Source organism: Anticarsia gemmatalis, chromosome Z (assembly GCF_050436995.1).
Source record: "Anticarsia gemmatalis isolate Benzon Research Colony breed Stoneville strain chromosome Z, ilAntGemm2 primary, whole genome shotgun sequence".
In the NCBI taxonomy this organism is placed as follows: Eukaryota; Metazoa; Arthropoda; class Insecta; order Lepidoptera; family Erebidae; genus Anticarsia; species Anticarsia gemmatalis.
This window is the reverse complement of record NC_134776.1, coordinates 19562243-19584541: the sequence shown is the minus strand read 5'-3', so window position 1 is coordinate 19584541 and position 22299 is coordinate 19562243. Positions and strand designations below refer to the sequence as shown.

At 34.3% G+C, this 22299-nt stretch overlaps 5 protein-coding genes across 9 annotated transcripts in view; 2 read left to right on the top strand and 3 right to left on the bottom strand.

Moving 5' to 3' along the window:
• The window catches only part of LOC142986794 (rho GTPase-activating protein 1-like), an 87393-nt gene extending 79856 nt beyond the window's left edge, over positions 1 to 7537 (bottom strand). Inside the window, exons 1-2 of the mRNA XM_076135498.1 lie at positions 7152 to 7537; positions 6951 to 7067 (exon numbers count right to left, since the gene is read on the bottom strand). Coding sequence (XP_075991613.1) covers positions 6951 to 7067; positions 7152 to 7200 — 166 coding nt within the window. The 5' untranslated portion in view covers positions 7201 to 7537. The remainder of the gene's footprint in view (positions 1 to 6950; positions 7068 to 7151) is intronic.
• The window catches only part of LOC142986793 (uncharacterized), a 66076-nt gene that overhangs the window by 33362 nt on the left and 10415 nt on the right, over positions 1 to 22299 (top strand). The window contains exons 1-6 of one of the 5 annotated variants that reach the window (XM_076135494.1): positions 14726 to 14763; positions 15928 to 16077; positions 16536 to 16682; positions 16800 to 16859; positions 19205 to 19261; positions 20290 to 20346. In XM_076135494.1, coding sequence (XP_075991609.1) covers positions 16003 to 16077; positions 16536 to 16682; positions 16800 to 16859; positions 19205 to 19261; positions 20290 to 20346 — 396 coding nt within the window. In that variant the 5' untranslated portion in view covers positions 14726 to 14763; positions 15928 to 16002. The other 4 variants (XM_076135495.1, XM_076135497.1, XM_076135496.1 and 1 more) reach the window with 4 other exon arrangements.
• On the top strand, positions 9280 to 10935 carry Cypl (peptidyl-prolyl cis-trans isomerase-like 1 Cypl). Its single transcript, XM_076135047.1, has 2 exons — positions 9280 to 9514; positions 9603 to 10935. Exons 1-2 carry the CDS (start codon positions 9444 to 9446, stop codon positions 10045 to 10047), a joined length of 516 nt encoding a protein of 171 aa, XP_075991162.1. The 5' UTR covers positions 9280 to 9443; the 3' UTR covers positions 10048 to 10935.
• Positions 12100 to 13112, bottom strand: wrm2 (wurmchen 2 transmembrane micropeptide). Its single transcript, XM_076135069.1, has one exon. It carries the CDS (start codon positions 13110 to 13112, stop codon positions 12936 to 12938), a length of 177 nt encoding a protein of 58 aa, XP_075991184.1. The 3' UTR covers positions 12100 to 12935.
• wrm1 (wurmchen 1 transmembrane protein) lies at positions 12974 to 14284 on the bottom strand. Its single transcript, XM_076135068.1, has 3 exons — positions 14193 to 14284; positions 13713 to 13938; positions 12974 to 13347 (listed from the first exon to the last, which is right to left on the bottom strand). Exons 2-3 carry the CDS (start codon positions 13912 to 13914, stop codon positions 13115 to 13117), a joined length of 435 nt encoding a protein of 144 aa, XP_075991183.1. The 5' UTR covers positions 13915 to 13938; positions 14193 to 14284; the 3' UTR covers positions 12974 to 13114.

Here is a 22299-nt window from a genome sequence, read left to right as displayed (position 1 = left end):
TTGTGAGTACCAAACTTACTTCTATCCTACTTTATTCAATTTACACATCCTTCTACGCTACAAAAATGTGTCTTAATTTTGCAAAGTTAGCAAATTATGCAACTGTATTGATGTAAATAAACTTAATGTAATAATCCGTGAGCATTTATTGGTAGTCTGTTTGTCAGTTCGTTCAGAGTAAACGTTTGAATAGTTCCTCACCCAGGGCTAATCTGTTCCCGGAAACAGACCGGCTCCGGGCGTCCAGTGCGCTCGACACACACACAATAAATTACTTGTAAACATACCAAACTGGGCCTGAAATTGACGCAAATAAGCCTTTGTATTTGCATTTTATAATTACGGACTTAAATATGTATTTTTCGACTATATCTAAAGAAGTCTAAAAGACAATTTCACAACTTATAGACAAGTTTCGGGTAACCGACTGATAGATAAAGTGATTGAAACTGTATTAATTACAAAAAGATATTCGCAATCGCTTATATTTCGTTTGTAACCAAAGTCAAAAACGCAAAAACATTTGTAGGTTTAACTCGAACCTCTCGAATGATATTCAACGCTAACGGTGTCTAGCACCAATCGTTTACGCCCATAGATCTTAATAAAAACAAATTGCAATATTTCAACGAAAATTCCACAAGTAAAAAGTCTATTACAAGTGAAATTGTTTTTCATATTTCCATTCACATTTTTGTACCTTTCAATACGTTTAGCTATAAAATCAAAAAGATTGGCAGCTGTTCAAACAACTTTGACATGATGACAAACACTAAAGAACGATCAATCAAGATTATAACATGAAAATGTTCATTAGAAGAAATGACTAAGAGATCACATCATGCTCTAGACATCGTAGAATTAATTACTTATACAAAATGAGGCATTCTGTCAATATTTTGTTAGTTTATAACAAAAATAACATAGCATGCGTCATGCGTCCTGAAGTAGTACGATAACAAAGTTTGTTAGATTCTATTCGATGGGTAATTCGTTTATCTGTGAACCGGCCGGTTACGCCTGCGAGTACTACGCAATTTATCCGGTTAGATGACGTCACTTCTATGTTAGCCGCGACGCGAGACTTTATACTGTTCAATGAGATGAATATTTGATTGTAAGCCATTTGTTTCTTTAGTGATACAGTGATATGAATGGATTGTCAGTTATTTGTAACTAACACTTTAAAAAATTGTGTTTACCAAATGGGGCAACCAACTGTCAAAGTTGTTTAAACTGCCTAAAGGCTTTTGATAGTTTAGCAACTATATTAAGCCATCACCGACATTTACACTACTTTAAAGCACAGAGACGTATAGCTTACTAAACGGCTACTAAGCTACGAGTGACTACAAAGGTATCTTACCTCACTCATTGAAAACCGGTGAGTGCAACTGGCTGAAGACTTCAGAATAAAAAAAAACCGTTTTCAACCGTATTATTTTTATGACTTCTTACCAAACGATAAAAAAAACATCTTAAAGAAAACTTTTGCATACCTTAAAGTGCTTTTAAATGTTCTTGAAGAGTGGTTCCCAAACTTTACCAAGCGCGGTGGCCTCATAGCCTCACCCTCCCTCATTACGGGAGGAGGGCTGTGCCTATCGGTGCATACAAGTTAAATTTACCTTGCCTTTTACCTCTCTCATTGTCCGAACGGGAAATGAAATCGGAACTTCGTTTATTTACTCTAATTATCGCTACCGAAAAATTCTCTTTGACATTTTTTAAATGCAGTTTTTTATTTAACTGCCTGTGAAATACTCGTGTGACTGCAATTGATGGAAGATTCCAAAGTTAAAAAGGCCTATCTCCCTAAATTTACGAGCGAGCGAGGTCGAAACTAGGTATAACTTTATTATTAAACAATATTCAAGTTGAACCCTACTTGAGATGTGGTAGCCAAGTGGCTAAATGAATTAGACTTGCATTGGAGAGGTCATAGGTCCAAATTGTAACAATAGCACTATCGATATCGATGATGACTCGCTTCATTACCAACCTTTGAACTTATCTGGGGTATTATTACACAGGATTATTAATATTATATAACCAGTAACGTAATTAGTATTTTAGAAAATATACTTCTTAACAAAATCATCTCAGCGATGAGACCCGCACTCAGAAATTAAACTAAAACAATAGCCGATAGCAATCTGAGAGGCTTTCACCTTTCCATGTCTTAACTTTAGATTATTAAAAAACAATATACAAAATAGTGAAATTATAATCAGAGATTAACTTTGTCTCTTTAGTTTGGTTATATAATTAACTTAATTGAATTTGAAAAGATTTCACACGGCCAGCCGTCTGTATACCGACTAAAGTAAAAAGTTATTAGGGAGGCCCCTTAGGCAATCGGGATATAAACTAGTAAACCATATTTGCATACTTCATAAATAAATATAGCCCTAGCCTGTTTTCTACGAGGGTAAGCAGGGAACAAAGTGCGTCACTTGCTACGCTCCCTACAAACTTCTTTTGCTTAATACAATGAATGAATACTGGACCCCCCAGTTACCAGTGCAACGCACCTGACTTTTTTGAAGGACATCGCCGATATGTGTATATTTTCTAGAGTGTGCTTATTCCATATTCAAGTGAAATAGAAATAAACGTAGATATGTTGAGTCGTAATTCTCGAATGTGGCAATATGTTAGATTATACCTTGATGCAGAATATAAGAAAATGAATAAAATACTATCAAATCATTATAGATACTTAAACAGTGAAGCAAGCATAAAAAGGACACAAATTAATTTTGCACGGCCTTTCAGTTCCTATGACAGCGCATTTAATTACGACAGTTTAAACAAAACATGACGACCTGGTATTCTATTGAGGGTTGGCTCCAAACAAGAGAACTCCTCAACGGTCAGGAGTACATATGTCATATTTTTACAAACGTATTCAGCTATGATTGTTTATTGTAAAATCTATTATGGGTTACCTGCTGCTTACAGGATTGGCAGTAGGCGAGGGAACTCTTTAACGGTAAACAGTACGTGGCTAAGATTTTATGATAGTATGAAATTATGATTGCCCATCATAAGGTTTGCCAAGACCAGGCATCCAGCTGCATCCAGGGTTAGCTCCGAATAGGAATTTAAATAAACATGTGGTACTTAACTAATATATTTTTTTAATAACAGCTTTTAACTTCTATGAATATTGGACCGTCTGTTGGGCTAAGTTAGTTCATGTAAGGTTTTTGAACCGGATCGGAATCTTCTTCCTATCTTCTCTGAATATCAGCTGCTTTTAAAGTGAACTTTACCTAAGATTTTAGACCGGATCAGATCATTACTTTTAACATTTCTGGATATCTAACTGCCTCTAAAGTCTAAGGTAATCTTTACCAAGGGTGTCGGTATCGCATCGGGTTTTAACCGTAAATAGTAAACCCGGTACTAACTCTCATAACAAAAATATATAACGAATATTACTTTATTGAAATAATACAACAGTTATTAATATCAGTGTCATCCTGTCATGATTACAATGAAACAATGAACAACAAAAAGAATAAAAGTTTATAATGGCATTATCGATATCCCATAACAATGCAACGCAATAATTAATACATTCGCGCAGACTGAAGAGAATTTCATAAATTAAATGTATGAAATTAAGTATTAATTACCTATAAATTATTTTTGTTTGTTATGATTTATGAAACTACAGAACGGCATTTGAATCTCGCTAAAAGACACGCGTGATACATTTATACTATTGTTGTCTCAATGCAGGCCGCTAATCAGAACTTGAGGGGCTAGGCTTTGAGTCCACCACGTCCAAGCGCAGGTTGGGGACTTTATTATCATATAAATATGATCACGGAATATTATTAAGTCTGGGGCACAAGTCTTTGAAAGTCGTTCAACAGAAAAAATCTCAGCTATAGTGACAATGTTGTTGTATTCACAAAAATAAATACATTGAACCCATTAATGTCCTACTACTGGGCAAGCGTCACCTCCCGTAATGAGGGAGACGTTAGGCTTTAAGTCTACAAATGTAAGATTTTTTAAAGGTCCTATTTCCTTCAATAAGTTTAAAATGCGGATGGTCGAAATCGGCATCCATGCTATAGACGTAGCTACGTCAAAAACAACTAGCCTTTTCATAAATATTTTGCAATGTTAATTTGTATGAAATATTCCGCCACGAAAATATGTAATGCATTTTATATTTGTGGAATTTGAATTTTCGATAATGGCATAATATCGGCGCCAAATGGATTCCATAAAATATAATAAGCCGTATTATTTTTTTCGACGGTGAAATTTATTTCTGGTAATAATTGTTCATTCTTTCAAAATTTATAAAGTTTCGAAGAATGCAAATGAAGTTTTATTCATATGTAAGAGAAGTTACGTGTCTGTATTCAGACGACGGCGTATGAATGGAGCGAGGCCGCGGACAACGCCGCTTAAAAAAAAGTATCGTAATAAGTTTATGTGTCCACCCCGTCTGCACAGAATAGATTATAGTCATCACTTATTTCAGTAATTGTACAATTGTTTTATAACCATTAAAGCCTACTGCAACACCGCAACAATCTTGAAAATAATGAAACATGGATTCGTCGCGTGTTCAAACATGCACAGGAAAACTCAGCCGTCATAGTCTGCGGTTCAAAACAATACCATTAAAAATTTAAAATACCTAAAGGATAACGACAACTGGACAATTTATGCGAACACCCGTTTTCAATCACACCATTTGAAATGCAGATCGCACAAAAGATTTATGAAAACCTTTCAAGACGGATTAGCCTGAAAAACTTGAAGAAAAGATCTTCGCGATGCTGGAACTAGGTCATCTCAGTTCAAAAAGAACCTATTTACTGTTCTACCTAAGCCTTTAAGCTGCTATTCTTTGAATATCGTCCGGATTGCTGTAATTAGAAAGTTACAGATATATTTCTATTTTAAATTAATTATTAAAACGGATTAACTCGGAAATTAGTGGACGGATTTTCATACAGTTTTCTGTAATAGATAGAATGATTCATGAGGAAGGTTAAGGTGTTTTATTTGATTGGGTTTTGTTTAAATTGGCTGGAATATGATGATTGTTCGGGACGTCGAGAAAAAATAAAGCAATGCTCTCGCGCTGCGACTTCGGCAAAAACAATGTCTACATGATCCATATTGAATCTGGAGGTGGACAACTTTCCATTTCAGGACTTAAAACTATAGCTTCTTTAATTTCAAGTTGTTGTTTAGACCAAATTATTCCGTTCGTTGTGATATGAACTCCGCATCGTCGTAATTCCGTGAAACTTTCGCTGTGTAAATGACAATAAAAGCATACCTTTTTTGCACAAACTTTTATAATAGAAGAAGTATAAACAAAATATTGTTAAAAACACTTGCTCTTTATTAAATAGAATAAAGTTGAGATGTTATTTTACGAATTCAACGTAAATAATTGAAACTGAAAAGTTTTGATTTTCCAAAGAACTGTTGGGTATGTTCTTTTTAACATCAATTTCAATATAAATAAATGCTTTTAAACTTTAATATATAATAAGCGCGCACGAAACACGTGTTTCGTCTACCTGTTATCTTATAGTTTTAAACAAATAGTTATAAATCAGAATCCTTAACAATGCACTACTGATAATGCATTGATAACACACTTAATATAGTTTAAATTGATTGCATTGAGACTTAAATGAGAAAATAATTACACACTGCATTAAGATTTCGTTTTATTTAGGTCTTAGTATTAATGTGAATTTGGAAACTGATATAAGCAGATATACAGATTTTAATTTCAATTGAGAGTTAGGGGAACGTTGTTAGTCTACAACCAGTTTTAAAACTGTGTTCAATCTTTTATACGGCAATATTAGGGTGTGATACAAAGGGACATGTAGGTATGGGCTGTTGTATTGAGCCCATTTAATCCCTTCATAAGGTCAGCATTTGCAAAGCAGCTCTGACCCCTCAGTCTGCAAATTATAAAACGGTCGTCCAGTTATGAGTACTGTGACGTTCTTTGAATGAAACATCAATTGGCAGACAAGTATAGTGTTGTAAGTTCAATTGATATTTATGCAAGGATTGTATGATTGTCTGGCTCAGGACACTTGGAACAGTATTGTTCCTAGTTAGTCACTAGGTTGAATACAATAGTAACATGGTTTTATATAAATTAATTATGTATTTTCCTTGAAATTTATAGCATATTGTCCTTTTTAAGTACACTACAAGTAATTCCAGTTACTTAACATACAGTTACAGAAATAGGGTTTTAATTTAAAATTAACTTAGCATTAGCAGTTTCTGTGTTTGTTTTTTATATATTAATAATTTTTTTCGCATAATATTATTACATTTCAGTAAAAACAGTGTATAAAAGGAAGATTATTAAAATTTGCTAGTTAATATATTTTTATAACATTATTAGCACATATTATTAGATTAACATATAAATAGCTTCAGGATAATGATATATAACTAGTATTATACTTACTTACAATTATTAGCAAAAACATGACAATGAAATGTTCTTGAGAACTGCTAATTAATTGACTTTTACTGTAGTATAAGTATGTTTAAGAGTACCAAAGTAGTGTATTCATGCTAATAGAACATCAAACAATGTCATGACAATGCTCAAATGTTCAAAAATCAAATAAGAAAAGTTTTAAGAAAGTTTTCCTAACTTTTTTAAATGAAGCTAGAGGCTTGTGATGCATATCACAATGAAGAGAGCATCATTCTTTTACATAAAACATCAAAGACATCATAATATCTCAAAAGATTTTCTTAAGAACTCCTTAAGATCTAATAATGTTTATTTTCGCAAAGTTTTATGCAGATATTTATATTAAATCAAGGTTAAACATGCAACCATGATTGAAGAAAATGACCTACAACTAAACATCAGCTTTGTTGGTAAACTTAAGTAGTTTTGTGCTTATAAGTAATCTTACCTAGACCAGAGGTTTGAATGAGTTCTGAATCGTCAAACTCGAGGCTGGGCTCGTAGTCGTGGTACTCTGATAGACTTGTGTACGACTCCTCAGGATCAGGGTTGCAGCCGTGAAGAACTATATACAAAACAAACGTTTTCTTCAACTAACACTTATAAAGTTTTACGTCACGTAGTTACGATACGTAATATGAAATATTACCTTGGAAGGCTCGTACAGGGCTCAACTTGGGTTGATGCTCAGATTCCATCGTCAGAACACTTGAGACACCCACACCCTTACGCTTTCGTTATCACCAACTTACTATAAACCAATCAAACTGCGACTCCAAATGTCACTTCCTCCGTATAAAACTAAATTATTTCAACACCCAACTAACTATAAATCTTTTTACCGAGATTCTAAATATATATGTATAATAAACCAAATAAAAATAAACTTATTCGATGTACACCTAGAAGGTAAACTATCAAAAAGTATAGTAATGCAAACAGATTGAAACTGCGGAATCCCCTTTAGCGAATTCTATGAATCTGTATGTATGTGTGTACCTACTAATCTGTAGGTGACAGGCAAGCACAAACGATTGCGACTAAACCACAGACAGTTTTGTATAAGAATGTAAACAAATTGGATTTGTATAAGAATTTCTTTAACAAAGCAAATTTATGATTAGATTTCCTTTAATATACATCAATGCTCGAAAAGCAATAACTTTATAACGAAACAATTGCTTAGTAGGCCTAGTAAAGTGTGTTTTTTTCCAAAATTCGGAAAAAATAAAAAAGTTTTTTGTTATTTTTATTTTTTTTAATTAAAAATTTTACTTGCTAATTAATCATTAATATGAGATCTTTTTCTATCAATCTTTATATTATTTAATATATTAACATTCCACCTATGGATTTTATTTCTTATGGCAAGATTGGGTTCTTTATTTTTTTTTTTTGACTTTGATCGTATAGTCTATGGTTTCGGGAAAAAATGTTACCAGTAGCATACTGAAAGGTTCAGAATCGTCTTATTATTGATCTATCAAACTTTTCCATGAACTCTGAATTTTTAAACAAACAATACTGAAAATGTCAAAAATCAACCATCTTAGGTTCACTTTTCATTTCAAAAGATTTATATCGCAATCGTTCCTAAAGTAATAGAAATACTCGAGTTAGGTAATGCGGTGCAAGTAATGAAATTTACCTATAATTATTAATTTAAATATTTCGATCATTAAAAATTAAATGTTTGAGCGTGTTAAAAAAATTGATTTAATATCATGTTCTTCATTTTGTAACGTCAATACTAAACTACACTACATGTATTCTATTTGATTGTTTTCCTAAATGATAGTAATATTCATACACACGACAAAACCCCATCAAACGAAGTGATTCTCGCTTCTGAGTGTAATCATTTAATTTGGTCGACTGAATTCGGTTTGATTTCTAAATAAAAAAAAAACGAAGCAATTTGTGATATTCAAATCGAGTGCCGAGCATTACCGAATGATTTGTGTGACACGTCGTTTGCAACGAACGGTGCGCGAATGTAACCAAATGGTTTTTAACTCTCCGCCCCATCTTGCGGCTTGTTGCAGCTTGTAAACAACATGCTGGTACAAAAGTCATCTATATTAAAAATCATATTGTTAAATCACATAAAAAAATGGACAAAATTTTATAAAATTGGAGTTTTATGAAAAAGTAACAAGCTATCCAGACAAATAAGCCGTAAATAAAATAAATAGTAAGACTATTAAATCTGTTTTAGTTACTTTCACTTAACACATTCACATTCAGCAAAGTAGCAAAAAGCAGTTAACCTTTCCGAGTTCGGTGGATTCAGTTCGGATAATCGAGTCGCAACCTAGACTGAGAAATTTTATTATTCGATTTACTGTATCTGAACTGAACAACACAACATTATTTATTGCTGGAACCACGAAATGTGAGTAGATACAAGGCTTAACCAAGAAAATATTTTTTATGGACAAAAACCAGCTGTCGAAACTTAATTTAGTACATACATAAACGTACTATAAAAACAACATGGCTTATCGAAATGTTTAAAAATAAACAATTTGCGTTATATAGCAATTATTTGCTTTATAACGCGATATACGATATACATATTATTGCGGTACATAGTTTTGTAGCTTTACATGCAGCTTCCAAATAGATTATTCTGAAATACATTGGCTCGATTCGTCTAATTAAAAAACCTGCGCTGGCAATATTTTACCCTCCGTTTACACCATAGACCACCAGATTGCAATTGCGTCATCATTCAATCGCGTCGGTCGCACCCTATTCGTTCGCTCAAACGTACAACCTCATTCATTCAGTTGACGTTGTGCTGTCAAAACGTGAGTGTGTACTAAAATTTGCGGCTGGCTTGTTTATAAGTTTACGAAGTTATTTACGAATATTCTGGAGTTTACTCCAGATTATTAAAATATTGCTGAAATCTAAAGAAGTCAAGATTTACCCAAGAATGCTTGGCTATTCCAATGCCGGTATACCTGATAGATCATGGCAACCGCCCGTAGCGGTCTTCGAAACTACGTAAGTATACTATTACAGACAAACAATCCTAGCACATTATTTTAGGTTATAAGTAAAACACTACTTAATCTTTTGTTTTAATTTTCAGCATGGGAACTTTGATAATAGAGATGTACTGGAAACACGCGCCATTGACGTGTAGAAACTTCATGGAACTGATTCGAAGAGGTTATTACAATAACACGAAGTTTCACCGAGTTATTCGTGACTTCATGATCCAGGGCGGCGACCCTAGTGGCACTGGGAAGGGTGGCCAGTCTATATACGGTCCACAGTTCGACGACGAGATCACTAATGAATTGAGGCACACAGGCGCGGGCATATTGTCAATGGCCAATGCTGGACCCAACACCAATGGTTCTCAGTTCTTCATCACGTTGGCGCCTACACAGTGGTTAGACGGCAAGCACACGATCTTTGGCAGAGTGCAGAGTGGACTGTCAGTAATCAAAAGGATAGGTTTAGTTGAATGCGACAAAAATGATTGCCCAGTCGATGATGTTAAAATAGACAGAGCCTATATTCCTAAGTAGTTTTTATATTCTCTGTATTAAGTTTGGCGGACTGAGTGTATTTTAGTGTAACATATTGTGGTTATATTTTTAAAAGTAATGTTTTTCCTTTGAAAGGAAATTCTTGTGCGAGTCATCATATTCATTACATCTAAACATTATACTTACTTTATGCCAAATCAATAATTTTATACCAAGTCTTATTGCTACAAGAAATTTTATCATATAAGAAATTATTTCCTATTGGTTTTTATAAGTACAAGTTTTAGTTTATGTAACTGGCGTAGAATAATAGTGTCAATGATGCTATGTATTGTTCTATCCAAACCCTGCTATGTATTGGCTCATGATGATATTGTTTGTAAAAAGAAACAAGAATGTGGAACTCCAATCATTTATAAAGGAAAGGCATAATATAAGCCAAGTAGTCAGAATAGCAGGCTAGCAAGTAACTAATCTATTTAATTTAATGTACTAAGGGCTAATAGAAGTATCCACATGTCAAATTTACAACTTTTAATCCTGGTTTCACTTCTGAATAAGTCCATTAGTTTCTCAATTTTGATAGTTATTTTCACTAATATGCTGTTTTATCTTTTAGATAGGTTATCTGGCATTTATTCATATGCCATAGAAATAGCCCAGTATGTATGCTTTACAACATACATAATTTTTAATTTATTTTAATATTACTGCTGTCTTTTCACAAATGTTTTTTTTTAATAGAACAGTCTCAATTATTTTTTTTACTTTATAACCTCACATAGGTGAATTTGAGCCAATGATGATAAATGGAATCACATAAATGCATTTTTAAACAAGTAATAATAATAAATTATAATAACTTAATGAAATGATGCATAAGAACCGCTTTTAATAAAGATTTTAAATAAAACTTATGAATTTTATTTCTGTACCTACAACTCTGGGATTGAGGTGTGGTGTAGATGTATGTATGTATATATTTCTGTACTTTCATTTTAATAATTCATACGCGATTTTTGCTAACAGTAGTTGTTACCAAATATTCAAATTACTACTATTATTAAATATTCTTATCATTCACTTAACTGCATTTTGCCCAAGCACTTACTTTTAATTTAAATATTAATATACAAATATATTCCTTTTTATCAATAAATGGTTTATTCGCGGCATTAATGGTTCATGCCTGGTTATGAATGAGTTTCATCATTCATTTCATTAATATGAAAAGAAACTGAAAACAAATTTAAACAATAAACTGTTTAGGTATCCTGCTACTAATAATAACTAGCTGCTAATGTATCTACATATGTACTTAAAGTATATAAGTATGTTAATCAGTTATTTGGTAACCATAGTACAAGCCCTGCTTAGTTTGGAACCAAATGACCATGTGTGAGTTGTCCAATGTTGTTTATAATATACTTGCTGACCCGCGCAACTTGAACAACTTGACTTGCAAGAGAGAATGGGTCAAAATTTTCCCCGTTTTTATAACATTTTTCACTGGTACTCTGCTCCTATTGGTAGTAGCGTGATGATACATAGCCTATAGGCTTCATCGATAAATGGACTATCTAACACTGAAAGAATTTTTCTAATCGGACTAGTAGTTCCTGAGATTAGCGCGTTTAAACAAACAAACAAACTCTTCAGCTTTATAACATTAGTATAGATTTAATAACATAGGTGTAGCCTATAAACAGTAGATTTTAGTAACTCTTATTTTAAAACTGCTCCATTGATACAGGTATACAATATAGGTACCTAGTTTGACAAAATATAATACTGTTTGCTATTTTTGGTCTCTACCTACCCCTAAAGAAACTAGCCCGATTTTATGTATATGTGTAATACTTTGTGCCTGGAGAAATCTTCCCTGAGAGTAAATTTGAAAGTTTGAAACCTAGTCTTTCCGTAATGATAGGTGCATTATATTATTACTCTTTTAGTATTACTCTACATTTCTATGCAAGAGAATGTAAGAGTTTAATTAATTATATGTATTAAATCATCTGCACTAACAAATAGAGAAGAGATTGTGTTTCTTTCAATTTGATAAAAAGAGTTTTAAATAATTAAAACAAGTTTATCATTATTTCATTTTATTGGGAATAAAAAAATGTAATATAAATGCAACATTATGATGTGCTCAAGTATAATACTAGTTTTTAATACTACATACATAATGTAATATGTTGTATATATTTAAAGCTTATAGAATAACTTACATTAAGAAGGACGGTATCAGTGCACACTACTTCATTTGTGTAAAAAAATGGACAAACAACCACAAACTTAGCTAAAATTCTAATCTGTTGTAATATTATTAAAAGCTTAAACTTAAAACATTTGTAAAACTTTAAGGCCTATTTGGACGGATTCATTATCATAAATATAATAATTACGATTTCTAATACATATTTTCTTATAAGACACTATTGTCGAGAATTCTTTGTATCTATAGTTTTGAAACAATAGTGAAGGATCACTGCACACATAAAACAAGCTTGTGTAATTACATTTTCTATTATTATTTTAATCTTGCTGTCTCAATAAGACATATGACAGATACATTGAATATCACCATTAAATAGATCTCCAATTTAATACAATATCTGCTGATCATTAATACATATTGTTGCACCTTTCTAGGTCTATAATTAGAGAGAAATAAGTGTTATATGAAACACTTAGCTATCAAATAGCAGTCATGTTATTCATATTGCTTTGCAGTCAAATAGTCAGTTGAAAAATAAATGTAAAAATTGATTGATAATATACATAAATAGCTAAATTATCAAAAAACATTAGTAAGAATCTTAATTTTAAACATTACAAATAGAGAGAAATGATTACAATAATGAATTAAAGAACTTTTTTCTTACATTTGTAGTAAAAAAAGTAAATTGATCATTAAACAATCAGGCATATGATACTTTTTGTTCATATGCATCATCTTCATTCCAATACTCTTGGTCATTGAGTGTATTGTGTCGGAGCTTGCACCAGCGAGCTCCGAACCTCAGTATGAGTATGATCACCATCAACACAAACAAAGACAAAACAGCAACAGCAGGATATAACATTAAAAATGCCATTTTTAGATGTCACTCTCACGCTTGTGGAGTTCCAAGTACTCCTGGGAAGATGTCAGTGGCTGTTGTGAAACTGAAGGCGGAACGTTTTGCTTGTGCAGTTCACGGTAATCTTCACTGCTATCGTTGAACTGGTGTACGTAATGCACCTGCTGGAAATTACTCTCCAGTTCCGTGAAGTCTAGAGGAGGCTGTTTGTGTGGTGTTGCAGACCAGATCGATACAAGCCAGCGATTGCCTGAAATGATAGATAACATTACATTGCTAGCTTTAAGTATTTATTAGTTTGAAGGGTTCATAGTAAGTTTGTAGCATTCATTCCCCCAACAGTAATATTTATTTATTAGCAGGCATGCAGTTGTATACAACTGGTTAATGCCTGTATCCTGGTAATTCACTATGATGTAATCATTAATTAAATAAATATTTGTCCAGTCTATTTTTGAATTGATTGACAGTTTCAGCTTCGACTACATTCTTTGGAAGTAATAATATTATTATTAAACTTTAATATTATTCTTACTAATATGGAGCGAAACTAAATTACAGAATCTATCATAAAATACTAACAATATTATTAATAGGCATCAATTGCTAACTGACCTGTGTGTCGATCGAGCCAATAATCCGAATATCTGGAGCAGCAGCAAACTATGTTTAGTATCAGAATACTACCGAGAATCACAGTGCAGATCGCGATCGCTATGTAAAATGGGGTAAAATCACCAACTTTTGAGACAAGTGGATTTATTGCTTTGTACGTCCCATTTCCTGTAAAGTAAGTGTTAAATTCAGATCCCGACATTATTCTTTACTAACTGGACGCAACCTGTTGAAGAAAAAAGCCCAATCAGGATCAAAATCACAGTTAATATTTAATTGTTTATTTTCGACCGCACCTCTATCAACGGTTTACGGTTGTTTTGTGTGGAATGTGGGGCGTGGTGTGCAGACTATGCGATATTGCTTTGAATCAACACAGAAACGATAATAACTTCTTTACTCTAGCTAGGCTTATAGCATATTTAAGACATAATTTCATATTTTTTTTAATAAATCAAGAAATAAGTTGGTTTAGCATACCGTAAACTGTTTCACATCAAGCGTAGCAAACGTCGTGAACTGTCGCGAACGAACGAAGACGAACGACCACAGCCAAAGTTAGCGTCATGCCAAAAAACCATAGACCAACAGTAGTCCCAGACTCACAGCAGGTTAATAGTTAACTAGGTACTAATAAATAATACCTACAAAATATTACAAAAATAGATATATTTTAATATTTCTTCTAGTTAAGGTGTTAGTTGACTGTCAGCTGGAGTCAAAAATTTTAATAGTTATAGGGAAAAACTACTAAATAGGTTGTAAACAAATTAAACTGCCAGCTCATACTATTTTTTTTTATTACAATTTTTCTTAACTAGCCTAGTTTAGTCTAGACTCCAGCATTACGCAAGTGTGCTTAATCGTTCATGGCCAACATAAGCCGCAGTCACGGGCTAGTTAAAAAAATAAAATACAATATTAATATCATAGACGAACTTTTTAGAAGTGGCAATAGTTCAGATCTCAGAGACATAATAATTTTGATTAAATAATTTAGTATGCTGCGGAGTTCGGCATACCGACTTGTGTAGTGACAGATACGGACATTGTAGGCTTTAAAAACCAAAAAGGACTGACTAGTATTATTTATTTATGTGAACGCCAATTTTCCGTGACTGTTAGGTCAAATATTTCAAGTGGGAATTAACCAACCACACAATGTTAGTAATTTTCTTGAACATTAATCATTAAAGGTCGGATTGATTTACTCCTTAATAATAACGCACCTAGCCAACGAGCGTTAAAATCAAGTGATATCATAGAAAATACCTTTAACGCTTGATTCATTTTATAAATAATACTACTACTTTTACTACCACTCTGCTGTTAGAGAAATAAAACTTGGCATTAACCGGTTGTTATTATTAAACTTTTTGGGCGCCTTTTCCGAGCCGTTGCCATAGTAACGGGCGTGGGTTGTTGTATTTGAGACCTTATTGCTGACCGCGTGAGGCGCGTCTTTTGTTATGATAACCAGCTACAAATAAATACCCAGAATACAACGGGCTGTCATAATAATTAAATCTCATGTTGAGGACCCGGGAAAGGATAGGCGGGGGCGGATCGATGACGTGAGTGCGATTGACCATCCTACAAATGGATGTAATTTAGCTGTATTTACTTTTATTCAACAACAAAAAAATCCTGGCCGTTTTTCTGAAGCTGTCATACGTCTTAATATTCAGTATTTTTTTAAACCCACTTGACCACTACCGCTGAATGCTGATCATTGGATGATCCCTTGGTTCAAACTGTTACACACTAATTTCATATTTGAGAAATTTAGAATTGTTTTCATATTAGCTAGTGAGTACATTGTTGTCTTCTCAAAAATATGATCGATTATTTAACTTGTGCTCTTTGCAAAAATATACCGTGTATACCTATGATACACGGTATATTTTTGCATGTTTGTTCGACATGTCAAACTTTTGATTTCTGACATATAATTCATAGTGCAAACCAAGGTTTGCACTTCCGGTCATATAATTTATTGTCTATGAGTTTGGCGTATGGCATCCCTTTTGCAAGTGAAAATCAATAGTCAATATTTTTTTTTAATATTCCCGCCGAAAGCCCGTTCGCAAAGATCAACCGGTTGCTGGTGGAAAACTGAAATCCTCTAGAGTATTGTCAGGTGTCTCGGAATCGAATCCGGGACGATTAGTAGCTAAAATAATTTAGTAGATAAGTATAAAGTTCTTTCTTTTAGTATGTCTTTATAATTGAATATTAATAGTGCAAGTAGTAACAAAAGAAAACTCTTTTGAATCGCCTGCTAAAATAAATGAACAATTTTTACTACGTGTGCAAAAGCAACGCAATCGACAACTTGTGTGATGACATGAAAAATAAATTACATGTAATTATTAAAAGCCATTTATTTTTCCTTTAACTTCCGTGAGCGCTTGAGCGGTACGGTAACACCGACTTCAAATCCTAAAATTTTTTTAAAACTTTTCGAATGGCGAAAGATTAAAGATATCTTGCCTGTTATTATGATAAATAATAACAGGCAAGAGTCGCTCTCTTTAAAATAGTGATGTAGACTAAAGAAACGCATTTAGCTTATTGTGCATTATGGGAAACGCGATCTTGCACACCTATAATGTTTTCTCAGATTACTTGGCATTTTTGCGCAGTTATCCGCCGCTATAGCAAGTCGACTGTCTTTAAAACAACAGGTTGTTCTATTCTTTTTTTTATAACTTTAAGGATTGTAGTGTAGTTACGGCTATGCAAGGGTTCTAATAGACTTAACTATGCTATCAATCAGCTTACTTGCACAGCTTGCTTAATCAGCTATTTGTTTTTATGTAGATGGACGATGTACCAATGCGGCAAGGAGATAGAGGCTCCGAGGAAGCAGACATGCAGCAGAGGCCACCTGAGGTGAATATGGAACCAATTGGTGATAGGCAGCCTGCGAGCACCGCAGGTGGCACCAGGAGACGTAAACGCCGCCCTGTAAGTTGATGATTTATTTTTAATTATAATATAATAATATGCCAAATGGCATGGTAAATGTTATAATCATAAAAATCTTTGAATGTTTAAATAATGGGACTTTCTGGTTTGTTTAAGGTTCAAAACCCAACTCGCTTTCCTCCGAAGCGCAGTTGTAAAAAAGTACCGGACCTTGAGGTAAGGTGCAAATATAATTAAACATCTATTTATTGATAAATATGTATGGTTGAGAGGTGGGTCCGTCTCTGGCACACTGATAATTAAAACAAGATGCTTTCTACTGTTGATTTATTTACACTACTAGCTCATTGAAGAGGCAGGGTTTATACCAGTGTCACCAACCTCGGCTAATGAATATGCCCAAGTTGACTAATGAGTTTTTATTTTGACTCAGCAGTCCTGATACTTTACCATTCCAGTGTGACATCAGAGACTAAATGTGATAAGCTGTAATGTACAACAAAAGCATAGAATTATAGTTCAGCCCCTCCCGATAAGACATTTACATCTTTCTTTTATTCAATAACTTCATTCAAAACATTACAATCATGTAATGTGTAATATGATTTAGCGCCCTACCTACTACATGTAAAGCTATGTAGAAAGTCACATAACAGTTGTACATGGTGAAAGGGCCATCGTAGCTAACCCGTCAATGTTACAAGAGGCACTCTTGGCTGTGCACAGTGGGTGTCACATGGGAACTGTATATTAGAAAATGTTGGGTGTGCCATGAACATAGAATAAATCCACTCATTGCATAGTATGTGCAGAGTTACTTTGAATCATAGATTGAGGAATAGGGTAATAAGGTGTTATTGTGGATTGAAAGATGTTGTGACAAGGATTGAGAAAGGGTGTGTTGGATGGTTTGGTTACGTAAGGAAAATTAATGTAGAATGCCTTGCCTTGTCTTTATCTCTTGTTGAGTAGGGTTAGCACAACATGATGTCATTCTCAAAATATGGTATAAAGACTAGGCATTCCAGCCTGATGCCAGCCTGATGCCAACACTCGTATAAAATAACAAATAAGGCATGGGTCCAGTCAAGGCATGACAATTTGTGGGTTGGTACATTTTGACATAACCCGGTGCAATCAATTGGTTTAACTTTTTTCATTTGTTTGTTTTGCAAGATTTTAAACAAAACTGTAGTTAATGGTAATAGTACTATTGGTATCTCATATTATCGCCTCCTCGCTTTGAAAACATTAGCTACACTTCAAATCAGGTTATTAGCACACCACTCATACACGCTTTTTCAGTTCTTCGTTCAAATTCTTTCGAAGTTTTTGGGCTTCCGGTTACCGCCAAAGTCCTGTCAATGTCAAGTGTCAAATTTCAAGTGTCAATGAGAGATCGTGTTCCAGCTCCTTTCGTTCTCACAGTGTTATGTTTAAGCATGAGACATCCACCGTCGATTAGCCAACACAGTCAGAGAAACACAATGATTTTTGTGTTGAACACATTGTATGCAAGTTTTATTTTCGAAGTGAGAATGCCTGAAATTTTTTATTAGGACTTTGATTCTCAAAAAATAAAAATGTGTTTCAGTGTTTTTATAAAATCATCCCCAAAGGGATAAATGCCGAAGTTTTATGGAAGTTCTTTTGTTTTTGGAGTTTGTTTTGAAAGCATGACAAATTGCGTTTAGGTTTTGGTTAAAATTAAATGATAAAGGTAGCTAAGTGTCTTTAGAAATCATCCACCGTGGGGATAAAATAGTTGGGGACGAAATAGTTTGAGTGTTTTTTCGTTTTTGTTTTAGAATTAGTATGAATCTTTTGAGGGTTCCAATTAGAAATAAACGTCATTGTGTTCAATTGTTTTGATAAAATTATCGCCTAAGGTGATAATATACAGTATGAAAGTGTATAAGTCTTCGATTCAATTAAGTAATTACGTGTTTCAATGAGATTTTGAAACGCCATCCCTTAAGGGATTAAATAGGGGACGAAACTGTACGGGAATGTTATTAACATTAAATTATGCATTGAGATTGTTTAAAGCGCGGGGATAAATAAAAGCTCGTTTTTTTGTTGCTTTCTCTGTTTGTTTTTCATAAATTACACTCGAATTAAGCAGCGCGGGTTTGCTTGTTCAATAACATTTAATTTTAGGCTTTAACTCACGGCTTTGCGACCGCTGGGCGGGCGGGAGAGCCCGACAGACCCCCGCTTTCCTCCCTGGGGCGGGACATGCAGTAATGCATTTTCCTGACGCAAAAAAAAAAGGGGTCACCTCCCGACCACACGTAACGACGAAGGGGTTAGGCCTTGAGTCCACCACGCTGGCCAAATGCGGGTTGGGGACTTTAGTTAAATAATTTAGTTCTAGTTCAATAATATTTTAGGCAATATAAAGTAAAATAGGACGAGATCTTTGATAACCGTTACGAACTGATACCGCGCTTGTTTTTCTACTTTCGACTTTTCGAGGCCTTCAGAGATTCGCGGCGGGCCGTTCCTCCCTTCCCGTTGGTTTGCCTCTGAAACCTTTTAACAATCTTATTCTTTTATAGGCTTTGGCGGCAAGGGCCAACCGTTCCCTGATGAGGAAAAGACCAAAAAAAAAACTGGTAGGTATATTTTTTCTATCAGGTACTACTACATATCGTATGGTTAGTGGTAAACCTAGTGTCAAAGTTGTTCAAGCCGCCCGAAGGCCTTTGACGTGACTTATCGACTGTTATCTTAATTGATAACAACCGGGACCGACTTTTTACGTGCCCTCCGAAGCACGGAGACGCCCAGTTCAATTAACACTATGCGGTCACCCATCTATGGATTGGCCGCGCCAAGGTTGCATGAGCACTCCATTCCTTTTAATAGTATGAATTCATGATTGAGCGTTTTCTGTTTTCGATCCGTTGCGTTACCCCTTATACCTTTTATCAGGTGTAAGGTTATGTACATAGTTATGTTACCGTAAAACTTAGTAGAAAGGCTAACATTATAAAAAAAACAATAGCGTGTACACAAAAAACTGGAGAATACAATAACATTAGTTAGTAATATTTAATTATGTCTTACTTTTGAACTTAATTGAGTCTGTTGAGCTGCGCCTTTATAAACATACAATCAAAGTAGGTACAACCAGATCCTTAACAAGTGTCTCTTGGGTCGCACAGGTCATCAAATGATTGTTCCGTCATTCCGCGTAGGAAAAGGTATCTCCCCTCGACGAAGAATATTTTAATTATTCACGTTGCGATTCATATTGCAAGGAGCGTTGAAGTTATTTGAAAATATTCAGGATAGTTTCAAGACTTCTAGATAAGTGTCGCTTCTAACCTAACTAATAGATAAGGCGCCCATAGCCAGTTGCGCTCACCGATCGGTAAACGATCTGTGGGTTAAAGCAACCCTTGGCGCGGTCACTCCATAGATGGGTCCGCATAGTGGTATTTGAATTGGGCGTCTCCGTGCTTCTTGCCACGTCAAATGCCTTCGCGCGGCTTGAACAACTTTGACGCTAGGTTGACCACTAACCATACGATGAAGAAAATAGATAAAGCGATAGCAAATGTATGGCAAAATCTGAAATCATACAGAAGATTGCGTGAATTTTGAACCAAAAAATTGATTAAATTGTTTATTGTTTTAGGTTCTGACCTTGGCGGAACTGGCCCAGTTTGAGGCAGAAATGGGTCCTAATCCTCAGGTGAGATAAATACTTACTAGTATAATAATTATAAGTTGCTAACTGTGTAGGAGACGGATACCCGACACCGAGAGGTCAGGCGCAGGAACGATGGCGACATGTACACGTGCTCTACATATAAACATTTGCAACCTCAGCTTTTGCGCTCCGAGCTGCGTAGTAACTATTTATCACTGAGAAATTCTTGACAAATAGACACTAACATACTGGCATTCGTTTTCAAGATATGAATATTATTATCTTACTGCCCTATAAAATACATTGTTCGCTGTTTACAAAGAAAAAAATTAATCAAATCATCACTTTTCATACGATGATACATGAATGATGATTGCCAATATCTTTCCAGCGATTGTGTATTTGTCGGTGAGCGAGTCTCAGCCCTCGGGAGGCTGTGAGGGAGCGACTGCGCTTCCACCTGTTATATTTTCCTGTTGGGTAAACTATCGTAGTACATTTGTACTATTCACATCATGCTCTTGCAGATTTTTGCTGGCGACGCTTAACAAGTTCCTTAACATGGGTTGGTCATCTTTGCTTTGCTCGTTATCGCGTTACATCTAGGAATAGCGGCTGATTGATATAGTTTTTAGCTATAGGCTAGCATATAATGCCTCAGTCGCAGCCAGCTGGTTCAAAATAACCCTACTATTGCACAAATAGCCTGTTTATTGAACACCGTCACTCAACTACACGTGTATACATTGATAGAGAAGTTTGCAGTTATTTCATAATAATAATCGTCACACTACATACCTCTAACTCAAACTAATTTTATCAAATCGTTCTAATCGTAGGGTTGGTTGCGGTTTCTAATGGACACTTGAAAATGGTTCTGGGACTGTACTCTTAATTATTTAATAGTTTGTCACTTCCAAATTGGCAACATGTGACCCTCCCAACCTCCAACTGTAATTATAGTTATTTGATTTATTATATACCTTATGTTAATTATTGAGACAATCAATTGATACGAAGTATTCGTTTTGTATTTTAGGTATATAAGATCCTTTTCCTAATGTAGTAACATTTATCAAAAATCAACTCACAGATATTATCATTAAAACAAAGTATGTTTATTTTCAGTAAAATCAAACATCTTTAAATATTTGTACAAATGAGTTAATTGATTATTGCATAGCTTTCTTCAATCACTACATATTACAAAATAAAGTCCCTCGTCACGCCTGTCAGATTGTTTGCGATCATCTCAAAACTAGTCAAAATTTATAGTTTATGCTTATAGATAGAATGATTGTCGTGGAAGGTTTTGGTGTTAACGTTCTGAAGGTTTGCAGGGTGTAACCCAGGTAAAGGCGGGCCGCTACTAAAACATTATATATAGACAACCTTAGAACAGAATAATTTATTTCAATTGCTATCAATTGGGGTCGCGGGGCCCGAGCGCTCGCAGTTTCTTTAGAGAATTGCGAACCGTCTACTCTACGCTACTCGTGACCAAGGGGCTGGCCTTTATCTAGCCCAACGCGTCAGCATTACCATTTAACGTGACAATGCAGACTGTAGAATGATTGTATTTTTTTCCATATTTATTGTACAGTCAGCTCCAAAAGTAGCTGATCATACTCAATCTTTTGAAACCCTATATACTGAAGTGTGCACATTATTCCATGGAAAAAAAACATTTGCCATCGATTGAAATGTTTAATTCTAACTGATTCTACCTGATTTTGTTGTGGAATAATGTGCACACTTCAGTATATAGGGTTTCGAATTTTCGAATATGATCGGCTACTTTTGAAGCTGACTGCACAATTGTATGTATTTTATTTTTGTTAGTTAGTCATAGTTTAGTTAATAAGTATATTTATATTAATATCTGTATATACTATGTTAATAAATAAAATAGTAATATTACGATAAATATTAAGAAACTTCTACATTAGTCTGGAGCCAGACGAATCTTAGCCAATCGGTTAAAGTAGGAGCCAT

Bases quoted from the DNA above. Each gene is read 5' to 3' on its own strand.
- Cypl (XM_076135047.1), top strand. From the start codon at position 9,444: ATGCTTGGCTATTCCAATGCCGGTATACCTGATAGATCATGGCAACCG. The intron at 9,515-9,602 runs GTAAGTATACTA...TTTAATTTTCAG, and splicing joins GTAGCGGTCTTCGAAACTAC to CATGGGAACTTTGATAATAG.
- wrm2 (XM_076135069.1), bottom strand. From the start codon at position 13,112: ATGGCATTTTTAATGTTATATCCTGCTGTTGCTGTTTTGTCTTTGTTT.
- wrm1 (XM_076135068.1), bottom strand. From the start codon at position 13,914: ATGTCGGGATCTGAATTTAACACTTACTTTACAGGAAATGGGACGTAC. The intron at 13,348-13,712 runs GTCAGTTAGCAA...CTATCATTTCAG, and splicing joins TTGGCTCGATCGACACACAG to GCAATCGCTGGCTTGTATCG.